The following is a 25671-nucleotide window of genomic DNA, read 5'->3' as shown; positions in this document are numbered from 1 at the left end:
ATGGCGGAGCACTCAATGGGCCGAGTTGCCTAATTCTGCTCCTATGTCTTATGGTCTAAAACCAGGTGACAAACAAGTTGCACATTAGAACCTCTGAAAGATCAGTTTTATTACGTAAACCATATCAAAACTGCTCAGCAATAAAACACTAAACGAAAACCATCCGTAAAACAGATTATATGCACTTGCCTTTCTTCTTTAAAAACTTTTCTTTTGGGGTTTAGACAATCATGCAAGTGTGAATTAATTTTTGGTTTTGTTTAACCAAAAGTTAACAATTGTAACTTCTGTTGCAAATAACCCAACTTTTACTGAGGATATTTTCTTCACTCTTTTGCCATCTCTCCATCATCCTGAAAAAAATGCTGCAAATTATAATTCAAAAGTAAAACACCAAACAAATGTGTAATGCCTTCAATTCTATATCAGCCTTTAGTAAAAGGGTGATTCAGCAGATGTCTATATTTCTGCATAATGCAGTTTCAAAAATTGAAATGTTAATGTTTAAAAGATTTTCAAGAATATTTCTGCCTTTTAGTATTAATGCAATGAAGCACAAACTATTTTTTCAAAAAGTTTATTTACATCCAGGCATCAGGTTTATATGGAACTACACTTTTAAAAAAGTTATGTACACAAAAATGCAATATATCCTTCACGTAGCAGCTGAGATGACTAACTTGCAGACTAGAGAATGCATAAGAGTAATCCAGTATATGAAATGTAAAACACAATAAGACAATAATATTTTTCTTCACAAGGAAGTATCTGTACACAGTTGTATTCCTGAACTAAAGTGACTCATCACATGGATATCTAGTTAGCAAAATATTCAAATTATAGAAACATTTAAATCTACAAAACACCATTGCAAAGTTAATTCTACAAAAGTCAAGGTTTAACACATAGAAAATGAGATTCTATAAATGTTGCTTATTTTTTTAATAACGTCTATCAAGAAATCTGTTATATTTTTAGAATTATACATAGTTATTGATTAAATAACTTGTTTTTAAATACATTTTATATAATTAGAAACATAATCAGAACCTTAATTCAACCCTTATATAAAGCTTCGGGAAAAATTTGAACGATTGTCTCCTGCAGTATTTAAAAAAGACAGTGACCCAATATGTTGGCCAGAAGACCACCTGTTCATTCTCCTTCCTTTAAAATATTTCATTTAATTGAGAAAAATTGAATCAAATATGGTTTAGGGATACGCAAATTGTACATCAGAAATTAAAAATGTAACAATCCTATCAGCATTAAAAATAAAGATGCTGTCTTTTTCCTGTCTTGGAGACTTCGGGTTTCAATGAATTACCTAGCAGCGACACTTTTATGGGGCAATTTTAACCTAATCGCATCATTGGGAAACTGACAGGAGTAGGTGCACCTCTGCTCTTACACCCATCCCAATTATTCTCTATTAATGTCAACGGAGAATTATTGGGGCTGGAAGCAAAACCAACATTCCATCCCATCCCTTGTGATTTGTCCAACAAGCTAAGTTAAAATGGCCCCCAAAAAGGTTGATCCTGTCAGTTAGACACAAACACATCTGAATAGAAGGACAAAAAGTAGTGTAATAAATAAATTTGTACAAAAATGTACAAACTGAAGCAGGAAAACAGCAATCAAAATACATTTTTCAATTACAGTGTTCAACCAGGTAACATAGCATTATGAAGTTGGAACATGGTTAAAAGAAAAAAAAAATCCAAAAAAACAGTTGCATTATCTTTCCTTTAAATTTTTGTATGCTTAAATGAAATTCCATTTGGTATCATATCATTTCAACATTCACAATGATTGTAGCTGATCAAAAAAATCTCATGGATTCCCCAAAGTGCAGATTCTATATCAAATGAGTTGTTGATCGACTGAAAGTGTGGTATTTTTTTTCAAACATTGCTGGTAGACTCACCAATGAAGGGGATTGTACTCCCTGTGTAAAACAGAAAGATCAGTGTACATTTCTGCAATATAATGTTTCAAAAAATAACCAATTCCCATGATTAATTCAACACCTTTTCCATCCCAAGTTGGTCCCAGTATTTCTAATTTCATTGAGTACATTCATTAAAATTAGCAAAATTGCAAATTAAGCTGCAAATATATTTCCTATGAAACATGTATTTTCTTAGTGAGAATTTTGGTGCTAGGAAATTTAATACATTCCCCATCATCTACATTTGCACCCAACACCAGTATCAGGCTCTCAGTTCAGGTTTATATGTAGGTTAAATGAAAAGTTTTTTATTCTGCTTCCAACACCCAACACAAACATATGCTGCTGAAAAGACAATTTAGTTCATCCATCTAGAAAGACCTCGGTGTGCCCCCACTCACAGCAAACTGCTTCTTCCATTTTTTTCTTGCCCCTCCACTATTTGATGTCCATTCCACATGGCAATCAAGTTGTGAAAAAACTTCCTGAAAAATCAATCCTAAATCTCCTGTGTTCATTTGAATTCACATCATTTTGTCCTTAAAATTTTGGTTCCGTTTAAGTATAATCATCTGATCAAAACCACTGTTATATTGTTCAAAGGGCAACTTAAACTGGAAATCTCTTGTTCCTGATTTTTCCTCATCACTCAGTCTTCAGAGACTATGAATCAATATAAGTATTTCTTCTCCACTATTTGTCTCAGTTGGTGATATATTCAGATGTGTGACCACAGCACTGCATGTGAGCATGATATATTTTATTTTAGACTTTTCTGACCATAGAGTACAGCATTCTTTTGACTTTATTGATTGCTGGTCTACCGCGATAGCATAAACCTGCTAAAATTCTACAATCTCACAGCTACATCTGTGGTTCAGTTAATTGTTACATTTCAAGTATGTTCGCCATTTTTGTATCATAGACAACCTCTTCTAGGTAAGCCCAAATCCCTGATAAAATTTATAGCACCTTGATTCAACCATTTTCGCTACTATGAAATCAAAATACCGCAGACACTGGAAATCTGAAAGAACACAAACTGCTGAAAAACTCAGCAGATCTGGCAAAATTGGTGGAGGAAGAAACAGTTAACTTTTCAAGTCCGCATGACCCCAAAAGGAGCTTCGAAAAGTCATAGACTTTAAAGTTAACTCCTTTTCTCTCTCCACCAGATGCTACCAGATCTGCTGAGCATTTTGTTTTTATCTTAGTTACTGGTTTTATTTCCATGGCTTCCAATGATCCTTGCTGGTTTACAGAAGGAGCAGGACCTTCTTTAACTTGGGCTTTAATTATCAAAATAGTTTTGTTAGACACAAATAGAACAAGTTGCAATTACATTCTACTGAAAAAAATTCTATTACAGGAGCAAAACAAAATACGGCTGCATAAAACTCATGACACAAAATTTGTTTTGTGTAGTCAGTCTTTTCTTAGCTTATCCGGAAGCTATCGACCCCAAGAACTTTAGAAAATCGACGTACTCAATTTGAACATTTATGATCAGCAGATATTTTTAAAAAAAGAATGGGGGTTAAAAAAAATACCTGCAAATTTTAACAAACTCCACAGAATTAAATGTAATGAATTCATTGCTGTACTAGCATAGACAAACAAAATTAAAATTTCTAACCATTAGAATTAAAATTGGATATAATTTTTGGGACTCAAGTTTTCTGAAAATGGCAGGAACAAGTGCAAATATCTTGTATACAAAATTAACACTTGAAGTTAAATTAGCTTGAATGGATCACAATAAGTGAGCATCAGTTGCAGACACAAAATAAAATAATTTAAAAAGATGTACATCTTTCTTGGTGCATATACTAAAGAAAGTAATTATCTTGCAAATTACAAGACATAATAAAAAGCATTAAAAATATCCAGTGATCATATTTCAAAGTTTATATCCGACGTTTTGCTGTTAGCAACATGCAGTATTGCAATATGGGTTTGTGCTCAAGCTATATTGCATATGTATCATTTTAATACTCTAAAATATTTAAGCCAGCTCCATTTGAAATGAATTGATTGCAGTTCTGTGAAGACATTAAAAACTTGTGCAATTTCCCCTTGCAGAAATTAACAGTTCAATTGACACACCTCAAGTGAAAAGGTTAGTAACACGGATAAAATTTCCTCTTGCCCAAATTAGTATTAGAACCAAACCGTACAATCTCACACCAAGAGTGTAAATGCAAAGCCAAACACAGAAAAATGATGGTCTTCGTACAGCTTTCAAACATCAGCTTTACAAATGACATCATATGTGGTCACCAAGAAGATCGCCACCAACATTAATGCCAGAGTTGGAAAAAGAATTGGGTGAGCTTTGGAAGTTCATTGAAGCATGAAAGCTATGGTGAGACTCACTGTCGATAAGATGGATAGAGGGCTGACTTGGTGAGGGTGAACGCAGAATATTTCGAGGTCTGAGGCCACCAGGTGCACCGTCCAAGGAGTTAGAACGCTGCACAGTTACATAGCTTGCTGACATCATTGAGCCATTCAGACCAAGTGTGGATGAAGAACGAGAAATCTAGACATGGGAAGACGACTAAATATTATGGTAAGCAGGTAAAATGGGAAAGAAATGGAATATTGTTCAAAACTAAATGGGCTTTCAAGGAGAATTTAAGTGTGAGAAATAAGCACTTTTTACTTGATACCTTAAATATTAAATATGGCAGAATTGGGAAGACAACACTAACATTTATTTGGTGGATCATGATGACTTCTATGACCAGGTGCTATGACTGTGGGGCTCAAGTACAATCCAATGCCAGCTGGGGTACCATAAAGCCAAGACACTTGAAATTGAGGGGTTGAAGAAAGAAAGCAATTGAATAAGGCAGAAAGTTACAGAACAACAACAACAAAAGAATGGGATATGAATCGATAAGGCTTAAAATTGGAACAAATCAAATGTAAAAGATGAACCCACTGAAGATAAATCTAAGTGGGAAATAAAATCAGGTCAGGACAGTCATCAGTTAAGCTCTTGCAGTTGCTAATCTGAAAAATATGAAAAGTAACCAGAAGGGAGTTTACTTCCAAGCACCAGGATCAGAATTGTTGAGTACTAGGGCAGCACGGTGGCACAGTGGTTAGCATTGTTGCCTACGGCACTGAGGACCCGGGTTCGAATTCTGGCCCTGGGTCACTGTCCGTGTGGAGTTTGCACATTCTCCCCGTGTCTGCGTGGGTTTCGCCCCCACAACCCAAAAATATGTGCAGGATAGGCAGATTGGCCACACTAAATTACCCCTTAATTGGAAAAAATAATTGGGTACGCTAAATTTATTTAAAAAAATAATTGTTGAGTACTTTAGAGATTCCTTTGAAACAGGTACACAGATAATTCTTTGAATATTCACAATTTTGTGATTGGAAGATTGGCAGTTTTATTTGTAAAGGAGAATGGCAGCACTATTCAAGCAAAGGAACTTCAGTACTGTTTGCTGAGTGACTGATTTGCAGTAATTAAATGTTAAATTATATTGTCATTGCATCGCATTCTGGGTCTCAGGGACCAAATTTAGGAATTTTAGCCTAATTGCATCTTCTGAGAAAAAATCTTAGGAATGCCTTTGAGATGTTTAATTTTTAATCTTGCTTTCCTTGAAGGCCATGTTCATTATCATGATGGCGGGAAAGTGCCTGCAGTTCCAAGTTGCAGAAGGTTTACAAGGCTAAGGGGGCATGGGGAGATGACAAAGAAAACAATCTATGAAGATGAGTGGGGGCAATATTTTATGAAATTGGAAGGGATTAAACAGAAAAAAAAGAGGCAACCAATAAAAAGTGGTTAAAATTATGAATGGTCTTCATAAGATAAATTGTGAAAACTATTTCTACTGGTCAGTGAGTAGTATGGGCATAAAGTTATTAAAAGAATTAAGGGAGGTTAGGAGAATGTATTTACTTAAATTGCAGAGGGTTGAATATGGAATGTACTTCCAGCAATTGTGTAACCTATAATGACAATTAAAAAAGGGAATGCATGAATATTTACAGAGTTCTTCAAAGAATATAGTTAGGCTGGAACAATAGGGTTAAGTGGGTAGAAGAAATGCAACCATTGATCTAAATTCCATGTTTAATATTGCTCAATGAGTGTCAATGCACATTTTTATCAATAAGCCAATTTCTGATTGAATGGGGGATCACCTTGACCAACAGAAAGTGATCAGAGTCATGAAAGCTTCAATTATCCAAGCAATCAGAGTGCCTTTTGAGAAAATTCCAGGTTTCTGGTAATTAATATCTGAAAAAATGCTTCCTGATTTCCCTCCCAAATGATATACCTTTGATTTTAAGATTATTCTCCTCATTCACAATTCCCCAAAGGAATTTATTTATCCATCTTCTTGACTCCATAAAACATTTTAATCACCATGATCAAATCACTATTCAGAATACAAGCAACCTGCCCTCAATTTAACCCGAAGCCCCAATACACTAAATCACTCAGCTTTCCACATAACATCTTCAGCACATCGCCAAATTAGAACATAGAACAGTACAGCACAGAACAGGCCCTTCGGCCCTCAATGTTGTGCCGAGCCATGATCACCCTACTCAAACCCACGTATCCACCCTATACCCGTAACCCAACAACCCCCCCCCCATTAACCTTACTTTTATTAGGACACTACGGGCAATTTAGCATGGCCAATCCACCTAACCCGCACATCTTTGGACTGTGGGAGGAAACCGGAGCACCCGGAGGAAACCCACGCACACAGGGGGAGGACGTGCAGACTCCACACAGACAGTGACCCAGCCGGGAATCGAACCTGGGACCCTGGAGCTGTGAAGCATTTATGCTAACCACCATGCTACCCTGCTGCCCCTTAATTGCTTCGGGGTAAAATGAAATACAAAGCCAATAAATAAGCTTCTTGAGCAAATGTTATCTTATCTCAAATAGCTTCAGCAATCAGTGCTTTATCCCAGCTCAAATGCAACATAAGCAACATATTTTCACCTAAAATAAATTTAAATTATTCTATGTGGGTATTGCTGGCATGACCAGCATTTGTTGCCCACCCTTATTTGCCTTTGAGTAGATGGTGGGCATCTACCACACTGCTGCAGTCCATCTGGTGCAACCACACCCACAGTGCAGTTAAAAGAGAGTTACAGGATTTCCAGTAAGATTGAAGGAACGATGATATATTTCCAAGTCAGAATGATATGATGTGGAGGATGGTGTTCACTTGTGTCTACTGCCCTTGTCCATCTTGGCGATAGAGATTCTGAATTTGGAAGATCCTGTCAAAGAGCCTTGGTGAGTTGCTGCAGAGCATCTTGTACATGGTCCACACTGCTGTCCCTGCACACACACACACGTTGTAGGTGGCATGAAAGTTTAAGGTGGTGAATGGGGTGCAAATCACATGGGTTGTTTTATCCTGGATGGTGTCAGGCTTTGAGTGCTGTTGCAAGCATCCAGGCAATTGAGGGTATGCCATCACATTCCTGACTTGTGCCTTATAGATGGTGAACAGACTTTAGAGAGAGACACAAGGAAGGTTATTCACCACAGGACTCCCAGCCTCTAAGCTGCTCTTGTAGCCACAATATTTATATGGCTTGTGCAGTCCAGTTTCTGGTCAACGGTAACCCCAGCTCATCAACATTGGGGGTTCAACAATGGTAACATCAATGTCAAGAGGAGATGGTTAGATTCCATCTTGTTCGAGATGGCCATTGCTGGCACTTGTAATATTAGCATCACATTTACCACTTAACAGTCAAGTGTCAAAGTGTCCAGGTCTTGAATCAGTATAGGAGGACAAGTCACAAATGATACTTTGTGAACATTCCCACTTCTGATCTTATGATGGAGGTTATTGATGAAGCCACTGAAGATGGTTGGGCCCAGGACATTACCCTGAGGAGCTCCTGCAACGATGACCTGGGGCTTAGATAACAGCAATCACCATTTTTCTTGTGCCAGTGAAGAGTTTCCACCCACAATCCAATCCCCATCGACTTCAATATTGCTAGGAGTCCTTGATACCGCATTCACTCAAATAATGCCTTCATATAGAGGCCCATCACTCTCACCTCACCTCTGTAATTCAGCTATTTGTCTTGTTGGAACCATGGTTGTAATGAGGTCAGGAACCGAATGGCTAGGATCTGGAATACACTGCCTGAAATTGTTGTGGAGGCAGATTAAATAGTGACTTTCAAAAAAAAAAAGCGATTGACAATTATTTGAAGAGAAAAAAAATGCATAGCTACAAGGAAAAAGGTGGGGAGTGGCACTAGATGAATTTTTCTTGGAGAGAACATTATGGCAGAATGGCATTCTGCATTATAACTATTTTGATTTTGTGACTATTGACACGTGCAAAATATTCCAGACACACTGGATATTGGTTTCTTGCTGGAATTTCTGTGAAAGGTGACAGAAATCATCGGAAGAACGCTTTACTAAAATCCTCACGTTAACAATGGATCCTGAGAACCAAGCAGTTAGGTCAACATTTTCTTTCTTTTTTTTTTTAAAACGGAAATGAATTGCAATGACAGTTATATGGAAAAGGTACTTTTCCCACATGGTTCACTGTTCCAATTAACACCGACTTTTTTAAAAAAAAAAAGACCCTTTATTTAGGATACAAAACAAAATTGTTGCCAACTGTATTTATTTATTATTGCGAAGCTGAACTGTTAGTTCTAGTGGATTTCTAATTTGGTTATTTGTTTCATCTTTAATCTAAGTTTTCTTCCTAACTTTTTATTCTAAAAGAAACCATCTAAAGTGTTCAATCTAAAAATAAATCCAAGGGTTTACTTTTGTTTCGATAATTGCCTGTATAAGCTACACAGTTGAGGAAGAACATGACCAAGATTTCATCTATGAATGCACTTCACGATCAAAATGTAATTTTAAAAAAAGACACCTGCTAACCTGAGAATCTGCACTTCCACTTACCGCTAATGAGGAAGTACTGGCTAATTGACTACCCAGGTACGTTCGGTTGCCTGTCGGGCTCTTTGTATCAGGGGTACTGTGGGCCATTAATGCTCGTTGCAGAACTCTCTTCGGTGTTTTAGTAAATGAGAATGCTCTTGTCACCTGGATAAACAAAATGCAAGTTGCATCATTAACATAATAACACGCATTGAAATTCTTTGATGTAGGAGAGATTGACACCAAGCAGTAGTAGCGTTGCAGAATGACTAAGTATGGCTAGAAATGTGAATTTTAAGGAGACAGGAGCATTTGTGGATGGATTTTGAGAATAGATCAAAGGATGAAGATTTAGGCACCAAACTCGAGTGAGTGAGGGAAGCAGCTGAAAAATAACAAGGCATAGGAAGCGCATATTGGAGAATGGTAGGGTGGGCCAATGTTAAGATCAGGTTGGTAAAGGTAATCTTCCCTAGATGCATGGGAGGGGACAGGGGACCAGAGAGTGGTAATTTGTGACACCTTTATTCAAGAAAGGGGACAAGGAAATTCTTAGTAACTACAGGACAGTTAATTTATCAGCAGTGGTGGATCCAGTTTTATTTAAAAATCAGCGAGAAAAAATAACAGGCACTTGCAGAGGTTTCAATTAATCATGGAACACAAACACAGGTTGGTTAAAAAAAAAAGATGGTCGACTAATTAAGTTGATTTTTTAAGTAACAGAGGTTGATGAGCATTTGACAAAGTGCAACATGGGACAGGAGTATCGGTCAGCTTGAATAAAAAAAATTGGCTTAAGGATAGAAAACTAAGTATATAAACAGAAGTGAGATGATGTATCTTGACAAGAGATAGGGAGTGGCAGCATATACTTAATGAGACAGTTCTGAAAAGTATACAGGAACAGAGGGAACTGTGCGTTCATACTCAGGTACATGAAGGTGGCAGAATATATTGAGGTTGGTTCTCATAGCAAATGGAATCTTGGGCTTCAATAACTAAAGGTATTGAGTACAAAAGCATCAAAGTTGTGCTGAACCTTTAGACCACAACTAGAAAATTAAGTTAAAAGCAGATGCTGGAATTTGAAGCAAGAACAGAAAATGTTGGACAGTCTCAGCAGGTCTGACAGCATCTGGAGAGAAAAAGGGAGCTAACGTCGAGCCTGGATGACTGTCAAAGCGAGAGAGAACTGGAAATGGGGTCAGATTTATATTGTAGTGGGTGGGCATGGAGCATTGGGGTTGGATGGGCCCGCAATAGGTGGAGATTGACAAAGAGGTTGCAGACAGAAAGAAAAAAAGGAGTAAATTGGTTGATTAAGGCTAAGAAGGGTGCTGATAGTGGCACATGAAGAGATTAGAATGTGTGAATGGCAAAACAAAGCTGAGTAGTGATAAAGGGCAGCTAGGAACAGATGGCCCAAGTTGTTGGTGGGGGGGGGGGGGGGGGGGGCGCACGAAGGAGAGAGAAACAATGGTGAGGGAAAACAGATCAATGAAAGAAATAAAAATGAGGTGAAGGAGGAGGAGAGAGTTCACAGTTCGTTGAACTCAATGTTACGTTCAGAAGGCTGCAATGTGCCTAATTTAAAGACAAGGTGCTGTTCCTCCAGTTTGTGCTGGGCTTCACTGGAACATTGCAGCAGGCCAAGGACAGACATATGGATACGAGAGTAGAATGGCGAGTTGAAATGGCAAGCAACAGGAAGGTCTGGGTCCTGCTAGCGGATGGACTGAAGGTGTTCTGTAAAGCAGTCACGCAGTTTGTGTTTAGTCTCTCCAATGTAGAGTACACTGCATTGGGAGCAGCAAATGCAGTTTACCAGATTGAAGGAGAGGCACGTGAAGCTCTGCCTCACTTGAAAAGTGTGTTTCGGGCCTGGGATGGTGAGAATAGTAAAGGGGCAGGTGCGATTTCGTGGAAGCGGCCATGGAAAGAGGGTAAGGTGTTGGGGGTGATGGAGGGGTGGACCAGAGTATCCGGTGTCAGGGGTAATGAGAGGAAAGTGTGTTTGGTGGTGGAATCATGCTGAAGTTGGCGGAAGTTGATTCAAATGAGGCAACTCTTCAACAACTTCAGATGTGAACTTTCTCCGCCACCTTCACCCCATTATTATTTCTGTCAATTTGTTTTAATTCCTTCCATTGATCTGTTTACCCCCTCACCATTGTTCTACCTCCCCCCATCCCACTTGGGCCAACTGTTCCTAGTTGCCCTTTAACACACTGCTCACTTCTGTTCACCTGAGTAAGGAGCAGTGCTCCGAAAGCTAGTGTTTGAAACAGACATGTTGGACTTTAACCTGGTGTTGTAAGACTTCTTACTGCACTTTTGTTCTGCCATTCACACATTCTAATCTCTTCGTGTACCACTATCAGCACCCTTCTTAGCCTTATTTACCTCCATTTACATTCCTTGTCTTTGTCAATCTAAAATATCAAGTCCAGTTCTGGTCACCACACTTCAGGAAGGACATGAGAGGTGCAAAAGAGATTTATCAGAATGGTTCCACAATGAGAAATTTTAGCTACAAGGTTAGGTTGGAAAACCTGATAGTGTTCTTGGGAAAAACAAGAGATTGATAAAGGAATGGCTTTGGCCAGGTAGATGAATAAATCCTGTTCCCATTAGCTGATCATACAAAGGCTAGTGGATGCCACTAAGCTTTTGAGCAGCAGGGAATGAGTAAGAATTGTTTGAAGTGCAGAAAGTGGTAATGACCTGGAATTCAGCTGTCTATGGGGGGGGGGGGGGGGGGGGGGGGTGCTGGAAACAGATGATAAGAGATTTCAAAAGTAATCTGGATAGACAATTAAGGGAAATAAACTTGCAGGGCCACAGCAAGAAATCTATGGAACGGGATCAAATGAGCGGGCATAAATGCAGAAGGCCAAATGCATCCGTGCCATAATAACTTTATGACAAAGAAATTTGAAGGCAAGATGGTCAGCAATGTTGGGATGGGATTCTGGTAACAGGAGTTACATGAAAGTTGAAATTTGTGTAGAATAAAGCTTGGGAGGCCGCAAACCATGAGTATCAAAGTATGAGTAAAGATTTCAGGAGCAGTCCAGGGGAGGGAGGAATAGAGAATTTACATGACAATATACAAAGAGAGGGAAGGTTAACTCAATCAGAAGTAGGTAAGAGTTGTGGCATTGTCCAGTTCAGACAAAATGAGCTGGGAGGAGCAGAGCTCTTGAATTGAGCTGCATAAGACAGATTTAGTGGAGACTTGATAGTCAGCCTGACAAAAAGATGTGTTGAATATGACATCAACTCTAAAGCTTTATTTATTCAGTTGATTTATTTGAATCAAGCATATACTTGAACGCTAGCAGCATATTACAATCTGAAACTATAGTACAAAGCAATGTCGTGGAATTAATCAGCGCCAGCCTTATTGGTACCATGTTAATAAACATTGGTGCTTAGAGTTGCAACTCTTAATTGAAGGACTTATTATAATCACGGTAGCATAGTGGTTAGCACAATTGCTTCACAGCGCCTGGGTCCCAGGTTCGATTCCCGGCTTGGGTCACTGTCTGTGCGGAGTCTGCACTTCTCCCCGCGTGTGCGTGGGTTTCCTCCGGGTGCTCCGGTTTCCTCCCACAGTCCAAAGATGTGCAGGATAGGTGGTTGGCCATGCTAAATTGCCCTTAGTGTTGGGTGGGGTTACTGGGTTATGGGGATAGGGTGGGGGGTGTGGTCTTGGGTAGGCTCTTTCCAAGAGCCGGTGCAGACTCGATGGGCCGAACGGCCTCCTTCTGCACTGTAAATTCTATGATCTACATTGTTCAATCTTAAGCAGTTAATTAAACTCTTTGGCTATGCCTGTAATTCAGTTAACAACTATCTAGCGATTATGTGGATGTTCAACTTGATTGATAAAATAGGTTAAAAACTAAAATCTGCCACCTGACATAATTCTTCAAAAATGTTTCTCAACTTTGCCAACCGGACAAGATTATCTGTATAATAGCAACTGCGATTCTCCGAAAGTTTGAGTGTTAACAAGTTCAACATACACATTGCTTTTAATTAATGCATGTTTTTAATTAATGCATGTGCTTATTATGTTGGATTACACAGTATACTCAAAAACAAGGTGCTCTTATTTGATAATGGAGCATGGAGGGTAGGAAGGAGGAAGGGGTGGAAAATAATTCAGCAGGTAGGACCAGTATATAAAAAAAGTCAAAAGTAAATGCAAAGACAAATATACAAGAACAACTTTAAATAATGCAACAAAAAAAAAAGTGCTGTAATGGTATATATGTACAGCTGGTCTTTAGGTTAACATTTTGAAGGTAAACCATTTCAATGTTGTCATTTCAATCGTTGTAGTATTTCTTTTTTTTTTTTTAAAAAGCAAATCTAATTTGGGCCAAATTAATATCAACTGAAAGTGACTCCATTGATATCACTAATTCAACTCAACACACCCTTATAAGCAGCAGGTTTCAATTTAAATTACCAGCCTTTAATCTAATTTGTTTACTTTTGCTTAGAATTTAAGAAACCAATGACTTACTTTCTTTGAGGTTTTTTTAAATGCTCTTGATGCTCTGCTTAATGTGCTATCCATGTCTTTTGTGTTGACTTCTAAAAATTCTGGGTCAGTATTAAAAATAATATTTTCCTTGAAGAGAAAAAAATAATTACTTTAAAACAAGCCCATGTAGGTGTGGATCATAATGTGAGTAATTGTTATGAATAGGTCAGAGATGTGTGGAACATGCTTCATGGGGCAGCTGAAGGCGAAAGGCTAAAGGAAGAAATGAAGCATCACTGTAAAACAAAAACTTTTCACTGCATCAAAACCTCAAATCCTGATAAGCTTGGAATGTATACGTGTCCCATAAAATGAAGCCACTCTTTCACACACATGTTGACCTCCTAATATGTTTGTCCCTATGCAAATTTGTCCTTTAACCAGTTGTGGGTTAATTCAAAAAATAGAACTTATGCCTGAAACTCCCTCAGCCCAACAGCTTTCCAAATCTTTCTTATTTTGATGGTTCCAACATGGGGCATAAACAGATCCTTTCAAATCTGAAACTATTGTATTAAATGGGGCTGCACAGTAGCAGTGGTTAGCAGTTACTTCACAGCTCCAGATTCCCAGCTTGGGTCACTGTCTGTGTGGAATCTGCACATTCTCCCCGTGCCTGTGTGGGTTTTCTTCGGGTGCTCCAGTTTCCTCCCACAAGTCCAAAGATGTGCAGGTTAGATGGATTGGTTATGCTAAATTTCCCTTAGTGTCTAAAAAAAAGGGAGGCGGGGTCACTGGGTTATCGAGATAGGGTGGAGGTGTGGGCTTCGGTCGGTTGTTCTTTCCCAGGGCTGGTACAGTCGATGGGCCGAATGTCCTCCTTCTGCACTGTAAATTTTATGATTCTATGATTACTGGATAGACTCGCTCAAACACACAAACTAAATAACTTCTTCCCTTCCCATCAAGCCTTCAGGAATCATTTTCCCCATAGATTCCCATCAAAATCTTTCAACTTACTGAATCTGCTTTGCAAATTGTGTTTGCCACATGTCGACACAGCAGCCTTAACCAGTAATCCTTCTTGGGCTCTTCAACTATTAATTGGAAACTGAAAAGTAGGTTTGATTGCTCTGTTGGAGGTCGTACCACCAGGGCAAAAGCACTGTGGCAATCTGATACAACCAGAGTAAATTAGTTTAGCATTTCACAACTATTAAATAACTATTAAAGAATATCCTGCAATTGAAAGCAAATATTAGGGAGAAAATTTAACAGGTTCTCAACATTCAAATTAGATTTTTTGCTAAGAGCAAAAGTAATGCTTTACATCTTTAAAATTGTAGAAAAGGTGCAATGTAGCTGGAGCACGGTCATATGATTGAAATGTGGCTTTTGCAATTGCAGCAAGTAGAATCAAAAACAAACAGTCTGATATTAGGAAATTCCACCAAATGTAATTTTCCACCACCCGTTTGTCATTATCATCCATTTTAAACCCATGAGTATTAAAACTATTTAGTTAAGGACATAGCACAAGACAAGCCTCAATATCTATCCCAAACTTTTTAACAAGATTGCCAGATTCCAAGCAGAAATATATTACTGACAATCCCCCTAGTCTTGCAAGGCTAAATTGAGTACTGTAGCCACCTAAGATGGACACTGGGCTACAAAATGGAGAACTGCCAAGGCTGCAGGGAGAAAACAGTCTTAGCAAGGACAAGCAGTTTGCAGAAGGATAATTAGCATTCTGCACGTACAGAAACCAGTTTGTGGCCAGGTGCAGAATCTCAGCTAAAGGTGCAAATGGCAACAACGATTTACATAGTAATGAGGTGATCCAGATCCAGGCCCACACAATAGAAACATTTAGGTATGAATGGATACTTTTGAGTAGACGCCCAGACGAAACGGCACCATAAGTATCCATCACAAAGACCCATAGAGACCGCCCCACCCATCGAGAAGCGACCCTCAGATTGGGGGGTTTGGAAAATATCGATTGGGAGAAGGCCCAATCGATACACGGCAGGTAGAGAACCGCCCCGAAGAGGCACGGACTTTGGGGGACCTATAAAAGTAGACCCCGCACATGGTTGTTGTTTTGGCTCCGGCTCTCTGCTGTCTTCATCGCTTTGCTGATACATCGCATCCTGACTCCAGTTCCATCACCAGCCGTTGAGCCACCAGCCATCGAACTGTAAGTGTCACCACAACGATCGCTACGTGAGCCAGACTTGCTAGACCCTGACGACCTTTAACACTTTGAGAGTTGCAGACCAAGAATGGGACGAAGGCCTCGCTCCCTGACCTTGCCTGTTCCTGTTTAGATAAGTATTTTAATTGTTTAGTTTAGAAGTAACTTAGTCTCTTTAGCGTATGCATGTGTATTTATTATATTTGTTATAATAAATATCAATCGTTTGAACTTACTAATCGGTGTACAGATTTATTACTTTGAACCTGACCTTGATGTACTCGTGAGGTGTCTAAATACGGCACCTGGCGACTCCTGAGCAGAATTACATACACAAAGCCGTAGTAGTGTTAAGCACACGGCCTTTAAACGGAGGCATGTTAATACCCTCCAATAAAACGCGTAATACACTCAAGTAAAACGTGCAACAGTACCACCATCTGAGGCCATTATCTTGGCAGACCTAGGGTCAAATCTAGGACCTTGACTGGACAGAAAGCTATTTGGTGCATTATGCTGTTTCTGGCTCTCATTTCTCTGCCCTTCCCGAGCCATTTCAACCACTCCTTATTTTATTAATTTACTTGCCCTTTAAAAATCATTATAGAAAAATCTTCATATCTTGTCGGACTGTTCATTGGCAGAAAACAATGCATTCATTTCTGTAACCATTTATTTGCTTTCTTCCCTCGTTTCTAATTCTTTTTGTAACACTGTTTTTCCTTACTATTTGTAACACTGTTACCCCTTACTATTCCTGCATCTTTCAAGACATTTCATCCTGTATCTGCATTTATTTTTTTCTCATTAGTCTACTTGCTTTTGTCACTTCTTTCCCACCAACCAACTGAATTAAATCAACTGTCACGATAAAAGGGCGGTGAAGTTATATACAATAAAGACAATCAGTTAATTTGGTTAACATTTTCAACTGTACTAGTTGAGGGGCGGTTGGGGGGGGGGGGGGGGGGGGGGAGAAGAGGAGGGGAGAGTGGTGGTAATAGCATTTGAAGGGCAATGTCGTACAGCAATTATTGAAGTTGATTTACAGGAGTCTGATGTGATCAGCATGGCTTGAAAGTTGCTTTTGTCCATATTTCCACCAATACAAAAAAACAAAAAGAATTCTGCTCTCCTGATGTTGAATCCTACTGGGGTATTTTTCCATGAGTGCCAATTGCACAAGATCATTTCAACATTGAGCAAGATCACAGTCAATTCAATGTTGTTGTACCCCAATAGTTTTCCTTTCCCTGGCCAGAAGTTAACTGTAGCCAGTTGTTGCAGAAAAATGTCCAGGAATTCAATTTATCATTTCTACTCCAAAAATTAAAGTTATATCAAAAGGCCAAGCAAAGTTTTCTTTTTAAAATAATTTCACAAAAAAAATCCCATAAATGCTCAAGAAAAGCATAAGTATACTTAACATGGTACTGCCAAACAAATGTAGAGAATTGTTTAAACACTGGCATCTAAAATTTAAAGAAATTGTGGGCTTTACCAAGAAAGAAAAATCAAACTGAGCAGAACAGAAAGGATAAAAGGAGAAATAAAGACAAAATAATGTGCTTTAGAGATGCATTAAAAAAATTAAGCCATACTAATATTGGTACTGACCTTCAGTCTCCTTAATATCCAATACTCCCCTTATCTGGGAAAGGGGCATTAGCACAACGTGTTTCAGAGAGGCAGGGGGTCGCGTTTGACCATGCGGACTCTTGAAAGAGCTAATTACCTTATGGCGCTTTCTTGCAATCTGTAAAGAAATTTTGCTAATATCAAATGTAAAGACACACAAGGAATGAACTTTATTTCAAGGCTGCAAAAGATCATTAGCAATTTAAAATATAAACATCAAAATGCTCAAGTTTTGTATGCTTGAAGGGACATACTGAAACAAAAAGAAATCAATTAATTTAAACTATACCAACTCTTCAACATAAAAGTTTACACTCATTAAATCTGCTATTTACACTAGTAATAATCAACCAAACTACACCAGAAAACTTAGCATGTTGAACAGAACATTCAAATCGAAAATTAAATGATCCAGATTCTGCTGATCGTTCTGGCTCAGGAAGGTATTTCAAATTGTGATCATTTTCTTGTGTGTGCAGGTACCAGTTAGCACACTTGAATTTTGTATCAAAACTTTAATTTACTAATGTACATCGATGACAATTAAATGTATTAATATCGTTTTTTTAAAGTAATTTTTAATGATTTTAATCAGATCACTCAGATGGAAGTCTGGACACCCTTATTGGAAGGCTTATTTTTTGGTGGTAAACCCATTTCCAGCTGTATCCATAAAACTACTATTTGATGGAAAGGAAGAAAACCATTACATTTTTATGACAGTCTGTCTGTCTGCAGAGACGCATGAAAGATTTTAAGTTTGCAATTTTTTTGTTAGATTTTAACATAAACTTGAACTTGTAGCCTATGCATTTGATCAGTTTTGCAATTGCAACCCATTGTTACAGATTTCGGAATTAAACCAATGGGCTTTGACTGGATCAAATGCAAAATGATCTACATATTTTAGACTGCAATTTAATTCCTGGCCAATTTTTGGGCTCGCAGTAAATGCAGAAGAAGTTCTGAGAATAAAGCAACAAATCATAAAACAAAGCAATACCTGGACATAACCCTTTTTATACTATTGCGGTTTCCCTCCTACAAGCTCCTCAAACTTAGATGTACTCTTACCTCCAGGCAGTCATTGAACAAGAATAAAGTGACTTGTTCACCTCGGTCACACAAGTTATCATCCAGTACAATGGTTTCTACACGCTGGACAAGGTTGCGGTGAGATGACAGCAAGTTTGCCTGCACAAAAGGACAAAATGTCTTATCATGGACAAGGCTAATCTCAAAAACATTGTTTTTAAAAAAAAAAAGTATTTTACAATTTCAAGGTGTAAAGTATTAAGTGACCAGTTCTCATGCATTAGGAGGGGACAAATTAGAGAAATTAATAAGAAACAAACTTCAAGCCACTTTTGTGAATTGGGACATCAGGCATTAGTGATTTTTAAATGGTTAACTAACATACATGGAAATATAAACACTATTCCCACTGACATTGCAGTTACAGGTATAAATTTTGTCCATGATCCCTGGATCTATGCAGCGGACCTACCACTGTACAAAATGCTTCAGAGACAATCAATAATTTTTCAGATGCGGAAAATTGCAGGAAACTGTAGAAAATCAGAGGCAAAACTGATGATATCCCAAATACTTCTGTAGACACACACACTTTCTTCTTTCCACCCCTCCCAAAACAAAGTTGCATCTGTGTTTGTGTGCTAGCAGCTTATGCACTTACAGGACAACCATCAACTTCATAGACAACATCAAAGATTTGTCGTTGACCTTCAGTTTTCCTTTTATCTTCATTGATATGCCTAAAATCAACAAAAGTTTTACATAAAACAAAACCACGATCAAAAAATGTGCATGAACATGAAATTGTATAATTACAGAAAAGAATCGGGAAGAACTGTTGATACCTGGCTTGGTGGAAAAACTATTTTATTTAAGTTGGAAGTATTTTAACGTGGAGATAAATTAATGAAAAATGTGTGGCATATGACAGTCTGTTCAGAGTTTTTCATGCAGTAATTGGAAATTAGCCTTCCAATTAGCAAGTACTCTTCAAATGCAAACGGTCACTGTGGAATATTTTAGGGTTCAACCCAATTACTGTTATGAATTCCAAAATAAAATAGTTTAGTAAAAGTTCAAAATATTAGTCAGTTTCTATTTTCTGCAGAAAGCACTTAATCTTTTCTATGTGTTAATGAGCATCATTGATGTATAGCACCCTTTCCCGGATGACTGCAGCTCCAACAAAACTCAAGAAATTTGACACCGCCCAGGACAAAGCAGCCGACTTAGTCACAACCACTACCATTTAGAAGGACATCAGATGCCTGGGAATAACACCACTTTCTGACTTGGTATCATGGTTTCTTCATCGTCAGTGTATCAGAATCCTAGAATTCCTTAACAGCACTATGGGGTACAACAACAACACATGAACTGCAGCGGTTCAAAGCAATTCACCTGCACATTCTCAAGGGCAATTAGGGATGGGTAATAAATACTGGCCTGGCCAGCATTCCCACATCCCAAGATGAGGCTGCACATTAATTAACTCTCCCAATTCCTCCTTTTGAGTTATCAAATGGTCTAAGGAGGTGTCACTCATTTCAAATGTTGTCACTGCTTTTTGGATCTGACATAAAAGTAAGGCCCTATTTGTCTGTTGAGTGGATGCAAATCCAATGGCACTGCTTTAAAGAGCCGTTACCAAATCAGATCAACAGGTTAGTTTATTCCTAATGATCACACCGTGTTTGCACAAGTTACCTACAAGGAATTTGGAATATAAAAATAGTTTTCATAAATCACCTATTTTGCAGAATTAATTCAAGTACACGTTGCACACATTTGAACAGAGAATTTAAATGCCGCCCTGATCAATTGACTACACATTAAGTCCCCAAAACATGGCTAGAAACCCAAAACTTACGTCATGACTTCTTTTAGTAACTCAATAGCATTTTCCAAACTAACTTTGTCAGGATTGCCATCTGCAGTGTGCTTCTTAAGGTCTAAACAAAGGATAAATTGGAATTAAATCACTTGGCCATTTACAATTATGAATTTTAAATCAGCAATTCATTCAAGTGATTATCAGGAAGACATAGAAATCAGTATCTCAAGCCAATTTTAAATGAGACACACTAACCATGTTAGGTCTTTCCCACAGAATTCAACTCATTTTAAGAATTGAGGTTCAAAGGTCTCCAAGTCATTTCAGTGACTTTAGATCATGATTAAAAAAAATTACATTTGGATGTATGCACGAACAACTTTCAAATTTAACCTGTTCCATGAAATCCACATTGCATAATTCTCAAATATACAAGACTGAAAGAAACTTGGTCTTTTTTGGTTTAATTACACATGGATTTTATAATATAATAATAATCGCTTATTGTCACAAGTAGGCTTCAATGAAGTTACTGTGAAAAGCCCCTAATCGTTACATTACGGCACCTGTTCGGGGAGGCTTGGACGGGAATTGAGCCCGCCCTGCTGGCATTGTTCTGCATCACAAACCAGCTGTTTCGCCCACTGTGCTCAACCAGCCCAGCAATTGCTAAACAGCAATTGGTACAAATACGGTGTTAAATTAACTCGAAGTCTAGGTTATGTATATTCCAAAATGTTCCATAAACATTTTGAACAACCTCAGTACCATTCAATAGCAAGGCAACACTTGGCAATCTCTGTACAGGACGAATAAGCAGCTCAGCCAAGGTCTGACGGCCACATTCAGGTTTCGCTTGATTGATCTGTCAAAATAAAAATAAAGAGTAAAAATATTATTTCTCATTAGAAATTGATAAGACTAACCAGTGTCAACATTTTAAAAGCTAAAAGGGGTCTAATTTAAAAGCTTCATCACTACCAAGGCCATGAAGTGGCACGTGATATGTGCTTTGTTGCCAAGTTCTTCAGTTATATTGTACAGAGCTGCAAAACAAGTGTAGATGTTTTCTTAGAGGACAGTAGGTAAACATATTCTCAGAGGAAGAACAATTAATTTTTTTTCTTATAAAAGCGGAAATCTTCCATTCCAGCCATGTCACCCGTTTTAAGAGATAAAACAGCAATAAGCTGGAAAACTCAGCAGATCAGGCAGTATCTGCGGAGAGAAAATCAGAGTGAATGTTACGAGTCCATTATGACTTCTTCAGAACTTGTTTTGATTTCAGATTTCCAGCATCTGAAGAATTTGCTTTAATTTTAAACGTTTTAAGGTTTGCCATGTGAAACCTTTGCACAATTATGTTTTTTTTTAAGATAGCAGCCCTAAGTATAGATAATTACATGAACTGGTCGATTCAAATCCTAATTTAATTCACTGTGAATGGTTGCAGGCGAGTGCAAGGACATCTGCCCTCTTCAGAAAGAGAATTATAAACTCAGGATGTACAAATGCTTCAAATAAATCTAATACCTTTAAGAAGGCATGAAACCGTGGCTTTTGTCTTTCACACTTCCCAATAGTTTCTTTGCTCATTTCAAAGAAGTTCACAAATGGTGGATAGGTCTTCACCAAGTCCTTTGACTGAAAAAAAAAGTCAATTTCAATCCATCGCATCAATGCAAAACAAACGGCAGTATTATTTTATGTGACTCAAGTGTTCTTTCAGGCTAAAGCCTTCAAGGACAGTTTTGAAATCTTGTGATTAAATATTTAGTGATCATACACGGTTGGAAATTTTTGAGTGCATGAATCCTTCAAAATGTAACCAAGTTTATCATAACCTAGTTGATTCAAATTGTAGCTCCAAGAGAAACCATTTAATTCAGGACATCAAGAGTATTTCTTTGTATAGTTAACTGCAGTAACAGGATTACTGAATTATTGGCAAGGCCAGTATTTATTGCATGGGATAGCAGTGGTGAGCCGCCACTTAAACGGCCCCGCGTGTTCGCGCACCTGAGGGGGCTGAAGGCGGACGTGGCTATGCTTCAGGAGACGAACCTGAAGGTGGCGGATCAGGTTAGGTTGAGGAAGGGGTGGGTGGGCCAAGTGTTTCATTCGGGGCTGGATGCAGAAAACCGGGGGGGTGGCGATCCTGGTGGGGAGGAGGGTGTCATTTGAGGTGTCGAGTGTGATGGCAGACAGCGGCGGGAGGTATATGATGGTGAGCGGCATCCTATAAGGGGAGCAGGTGGTGCTGGTCAATGTATACGCCCCGAATTGGAATGATGCAGGTTTCATGGGGCGCATGTTGGGCCAGATTCCAGATTTGGAGGCGGGGGGGCCTGGTAATGGGGGGGGGGGGGATTTCAACACGGTGCTGGATCTGCCACTGGATCGATCCAGTTCCAGGACGGGTAGGAGGCCTGCGGCGGCTAAGGTGCTGAGGGGGTTTATGGACCAGATGGGAGGGTGGATCCATGGAGGTTTGCGAGGCCGAGGGCCAGGGAATTTTCATACTTCTCCCATGTGCATACGGCCTACTCCCGGATTGATTTTTTAGTTTCAAGTAGGGCGCTGATTGTGAGGGTAGTAGACGCTGAGTACTTGGCGATAGCCATTTCGGACCATGTCCCGCATTGGGTGGACCTCGAGCTGGGGGAGGAGAGGGACCAGCACCCGTTGTGGCGCTTGGAGGTGGGGCTGCTGTCGGACGAGGCAGTGAGGAGGCGGGTTAGAGGATGTATTGAGAGGTATCTAGAGGCCAACGATAACGGGGAGGTCCGAGTGGGGACGGTCTGGGAGGCGCTGGTTCATGGAGAGTTGATCTCCATTCGGGCCCACAGGGAGGGGGGAGCAGAGAGAAAGGGAGAGATTGGTGGGGGAGATGGTGAGGGTGGACAGGAGGTACGCAGAGGCCCCGGAGGAGGGTTTGCTGAGGGAGCGGCGCAGCCTTCGGGCTGAGTTCGACTTGTTGACCACCAGGAAGGCGGAGGCTCAATGGAGAAAGGCGCAGGGTGCGGTGTACGAGTATGGGGAGAAGGTGAGCAGGATGCTGGTACACCAGCTCCGTAAGCAGGATGCGGCCAGGGAGATTGGTGGTGTTAAGGATCAGGGGGGAAATGTGGTGCGGAGGGGGGGTAGACATTAATGGGGTCTTCAGGGACTTTTATGAGAGACTATATCGGTCCGAACCTCCGGCGGTGGAGGGGGGGGGGGGGGGGGGGGGGGGATGGAGCGCTTTTTAGACTGGCTGAGATTTCCGAGGGTGGAAGAGGGACGGGTGGAGGGTCTGGGGGCGCCAATTGAGCTCGAGGAGCTGGTCAAAGGGATAGGGAACATGCAGTCGGGGAAGGCGCCGGGGCCGAATGGGTTCCCGGTTGAATCTTATAAGACGTATGCAGACCTGCTGGGCTGTTGGTTAGGACCTTTAACGAGGCAAGGGGGGGGGGGGGGGGGGGGGCTTTGCCCCCGTCGATGACTCAGGCGCTGCTCTCCTTGATTCTTAAGCGAGACAAGGATCCCCTGCAGTGTGGGTCTTACAGGCCGATCTCACTCTTGCATGTGGACGCCAAGTTGTTGGCAAAGATCTTAGCCATGAGGATTGAGGACTGTGTGCCGCAGGTTATTCACGAGGATCAAACGGGGGTTTTGAAGGGGAGGCAGCTGAACACTAATATACGGAGGCTCTTGAACGTTATAATGATGCCGGCGGTGGAAGGGGACGCGGAGATAGTGGTGGCGCTAGATGCGGAGGCCTTTGGCAGGGCCGAGTGGGGGTACTTGTGAGAGGTGCTGGAAAGGTTCGGGTTTGGGGAGGGGTTTGTCAGTTGGGCGAGGCTGTTGTATGAGGCCCCGATGGCGAGTGTGGCCACGAATAAGAGGTGGTCGGTGTATTTTCGATTGTATCGAGGGACGAGGCAGGGGTGTCCCCTGTCCCCCCCTACTTTTTGCGCTGGCAATTGAACCCCTGGCTGAGGGAGTCGGGGGATTGGTGGGGCCTGGTCTGGGGTGGGGAGGAGCACTGAGTGTCGCTCTACGCGGACGACCTTTTGTTGTATGTGGCGGACCCGGTGGAGGGAATGCCGGTGGTGATGGGGATTCTCTGAGAATTTGGGGATTTCTCAGGGTATAAGCTTAACTTTGGGAAAAGCGAGCTGTTTGTGGTCCACCCAGGGGACCAGGAGGGCGGATTGGGAGGCTCCCGCTGAAAAGGGCAGAGAGGAGCTTCAGGTGGCCAGGAGCTGGGGGCCTTGCATAAGCTTAACCTCACAAGGCTGGTGGAGCAAATGGAGGAGTTTAAGAGGTGGGACATGTTGCCACTGTCTCTGGCGGGTAGGGTGCAGTCAGTCAAGGTGACGGTGCTCCCGAGGTTTCTGTTCCAATGCCTCCCCATCCTTATCCCGAAGGCCTTTTTCAGGCAGGTTAACAGGAGCATTACGGGATTTGTGTGGGCGCACGGGACCCCAAGGGTGAGAAGGGTGTTTCTGGAGCGGGGCAGGGATAGGGGGGGCTGGCGCTGCCCAACCTCTGTGGGTATTATTGGGCTGCCAACGCAGCGATGGTGCGTAATGGACGGGGAGGGCGCAGAATGAAAGAGGATGGAGATGGCATCCTGTGTGGGCACGAGCATGGAAGCGCTGGTACCGGCGCCGCTGCCGCTCCCTCCAACGAGGTATACCACGAGCCCGGTGGTGGCAGCTACCCTCAAGATTTGGGGGCAATGGAGGCGGCACATGGGGGGGGGGGGGGAAGGAGGTGAGGGCCTCGATGGGGTCCCCAATACGGGGAACCACCGGTTTGTTCAGGGGAGAATTGATGGCGGGTTCCTGAGTTGGCACAGGGCAGGTGTCAGGGGGCTGGGGGACTTGTTCATAGATGGGAAGTTCGGAAGCCTGGGCGAGTGGGAAGGGAAGTTTAGGCTCCCTCCGGGGAACACTTTTAGGCACATGCAAGTAAGGGCGTTTGGCAGACGGCAAATGGCGGGGTTCCCTCTGCTGCCGCCGCGTGAGGTTCAGGACAGAGTGCTCTCGGGGGTGTGTGTTGGAGAGGGGAGGATCTCGGAAGTGTATCAAGTGATGCAGGAGGTAGACGAGACCTCGTTGGAGGAGCTGAAAGGTAAATGGGAGGAGGAGCTGGGTGAGGAGATCGAGGAGGGGACGTGGGCGGATGCCCTGGAAAGGGTGAACTCCTCCTCCTCTTGTGCGAGGCTTAGCCTCATACAGTTTAAGGTGCTGCATAGGGATCATATGACCGGGACAAGGATGAGCCGGTTCTTTTGAGAGTGAGGACAGGTGTATTAGGTGCTCTGGGGGCCCAGCAAACCATGTCCACATGTTCTGGGCATGCCCAGCACTGGTGGAATTTTGGAAGGGTGTAGCAAGGACGGTATCGAGGGTGGTAGGATCCAGGGTCAAGCCAGGCTGGGGACTCGCAATATTTGGGGTTGCAGTGGAGCCGGGAGTGCAGGAGGCGAAAGAGGGCGGTGTTCTGGCTTTTGCATCCCGAGTAGCCCGGCGGAGGATTCTTCTTCAGTGGAAGGATGCGAGGCCCCCAAGCGTGGAGGCCTGGG

General features: G+C 41.1%; 1 protein-coding gene across 5 annotated transcripts in view; it reads right to left on the bottom strand.

Moving 5' to 3' along the window:
• Nucleotides 1-563: 563 nt before the first annotated feature.
• The window catches only part of ect2 (epithelial cell transforming 2), a 91491-nt gene continuing 66383 nt past the window's right edge, over nt 564-25671 (bottom strand). For 3 of the 5 annotated variants that reach the window (XM_038816139.1, XM_038816142.1, XM_038816141.1), the window contains 11 exons: nt 21630-21740; nt 20865-20961; nt 20133-20214; nt 18924-19002; nt 18302-18421; nt 17207-17345; nt 14410-14564; nt 13429-13536; nt 8910-9053; nt 4331-4496; nt 564-1951 (listed from right to left, as the gene is read on the bottom strand). In XM_038816139.1, the coding sequence (XP_038672067.1) occupies nt 1908-1951; nt 4331-4496; nt 8910-9053; nt 13429-13536; nt 14410-14564; nt 17207-17345; nt 18302-18421; nt 18924-19002; nt 20133-20214; nt 20865-20961; nt 21630-21740 (1245 nt within the window). In that variant the 3' untranslated portion in view covers nt 564-1907. The remainder of the gene's footprint in view (nt 1952-4330; nt 4497-8909; nt 9054-13428; nt 13537-14409; nt 14565-17206; nt 17346-18301; nt 18422-18923; nt 19003-20132; nt 20215-20864; nt 20962-21629; nt 21741-25671) is intronic. The other 2 variants (XM_038816140.1, XM_038816143.1) reach the window with 1 other exon arrangement.

The sequence above is a fragment of the Scyliorhinus canicula genome, chromosome 13 (genome assembly GCF_902713615.1).
Source record: "Scyliorhinus canicula chromosome 13, sScyCan1.1, whole genome shotgun sequence".
NCBI lineage: Eukaryota > Metazoa > Chordata > Chondrichthyes > Carcharhiniformes > Scyliorhinidae > Scyliorhinus > Scyliorhinus canicula.
The sequence above is the reverse complement of the archived record's forward strand: the minus strand, read 5'-3'. Positions and strand labels throughout refer to the sequence as shown.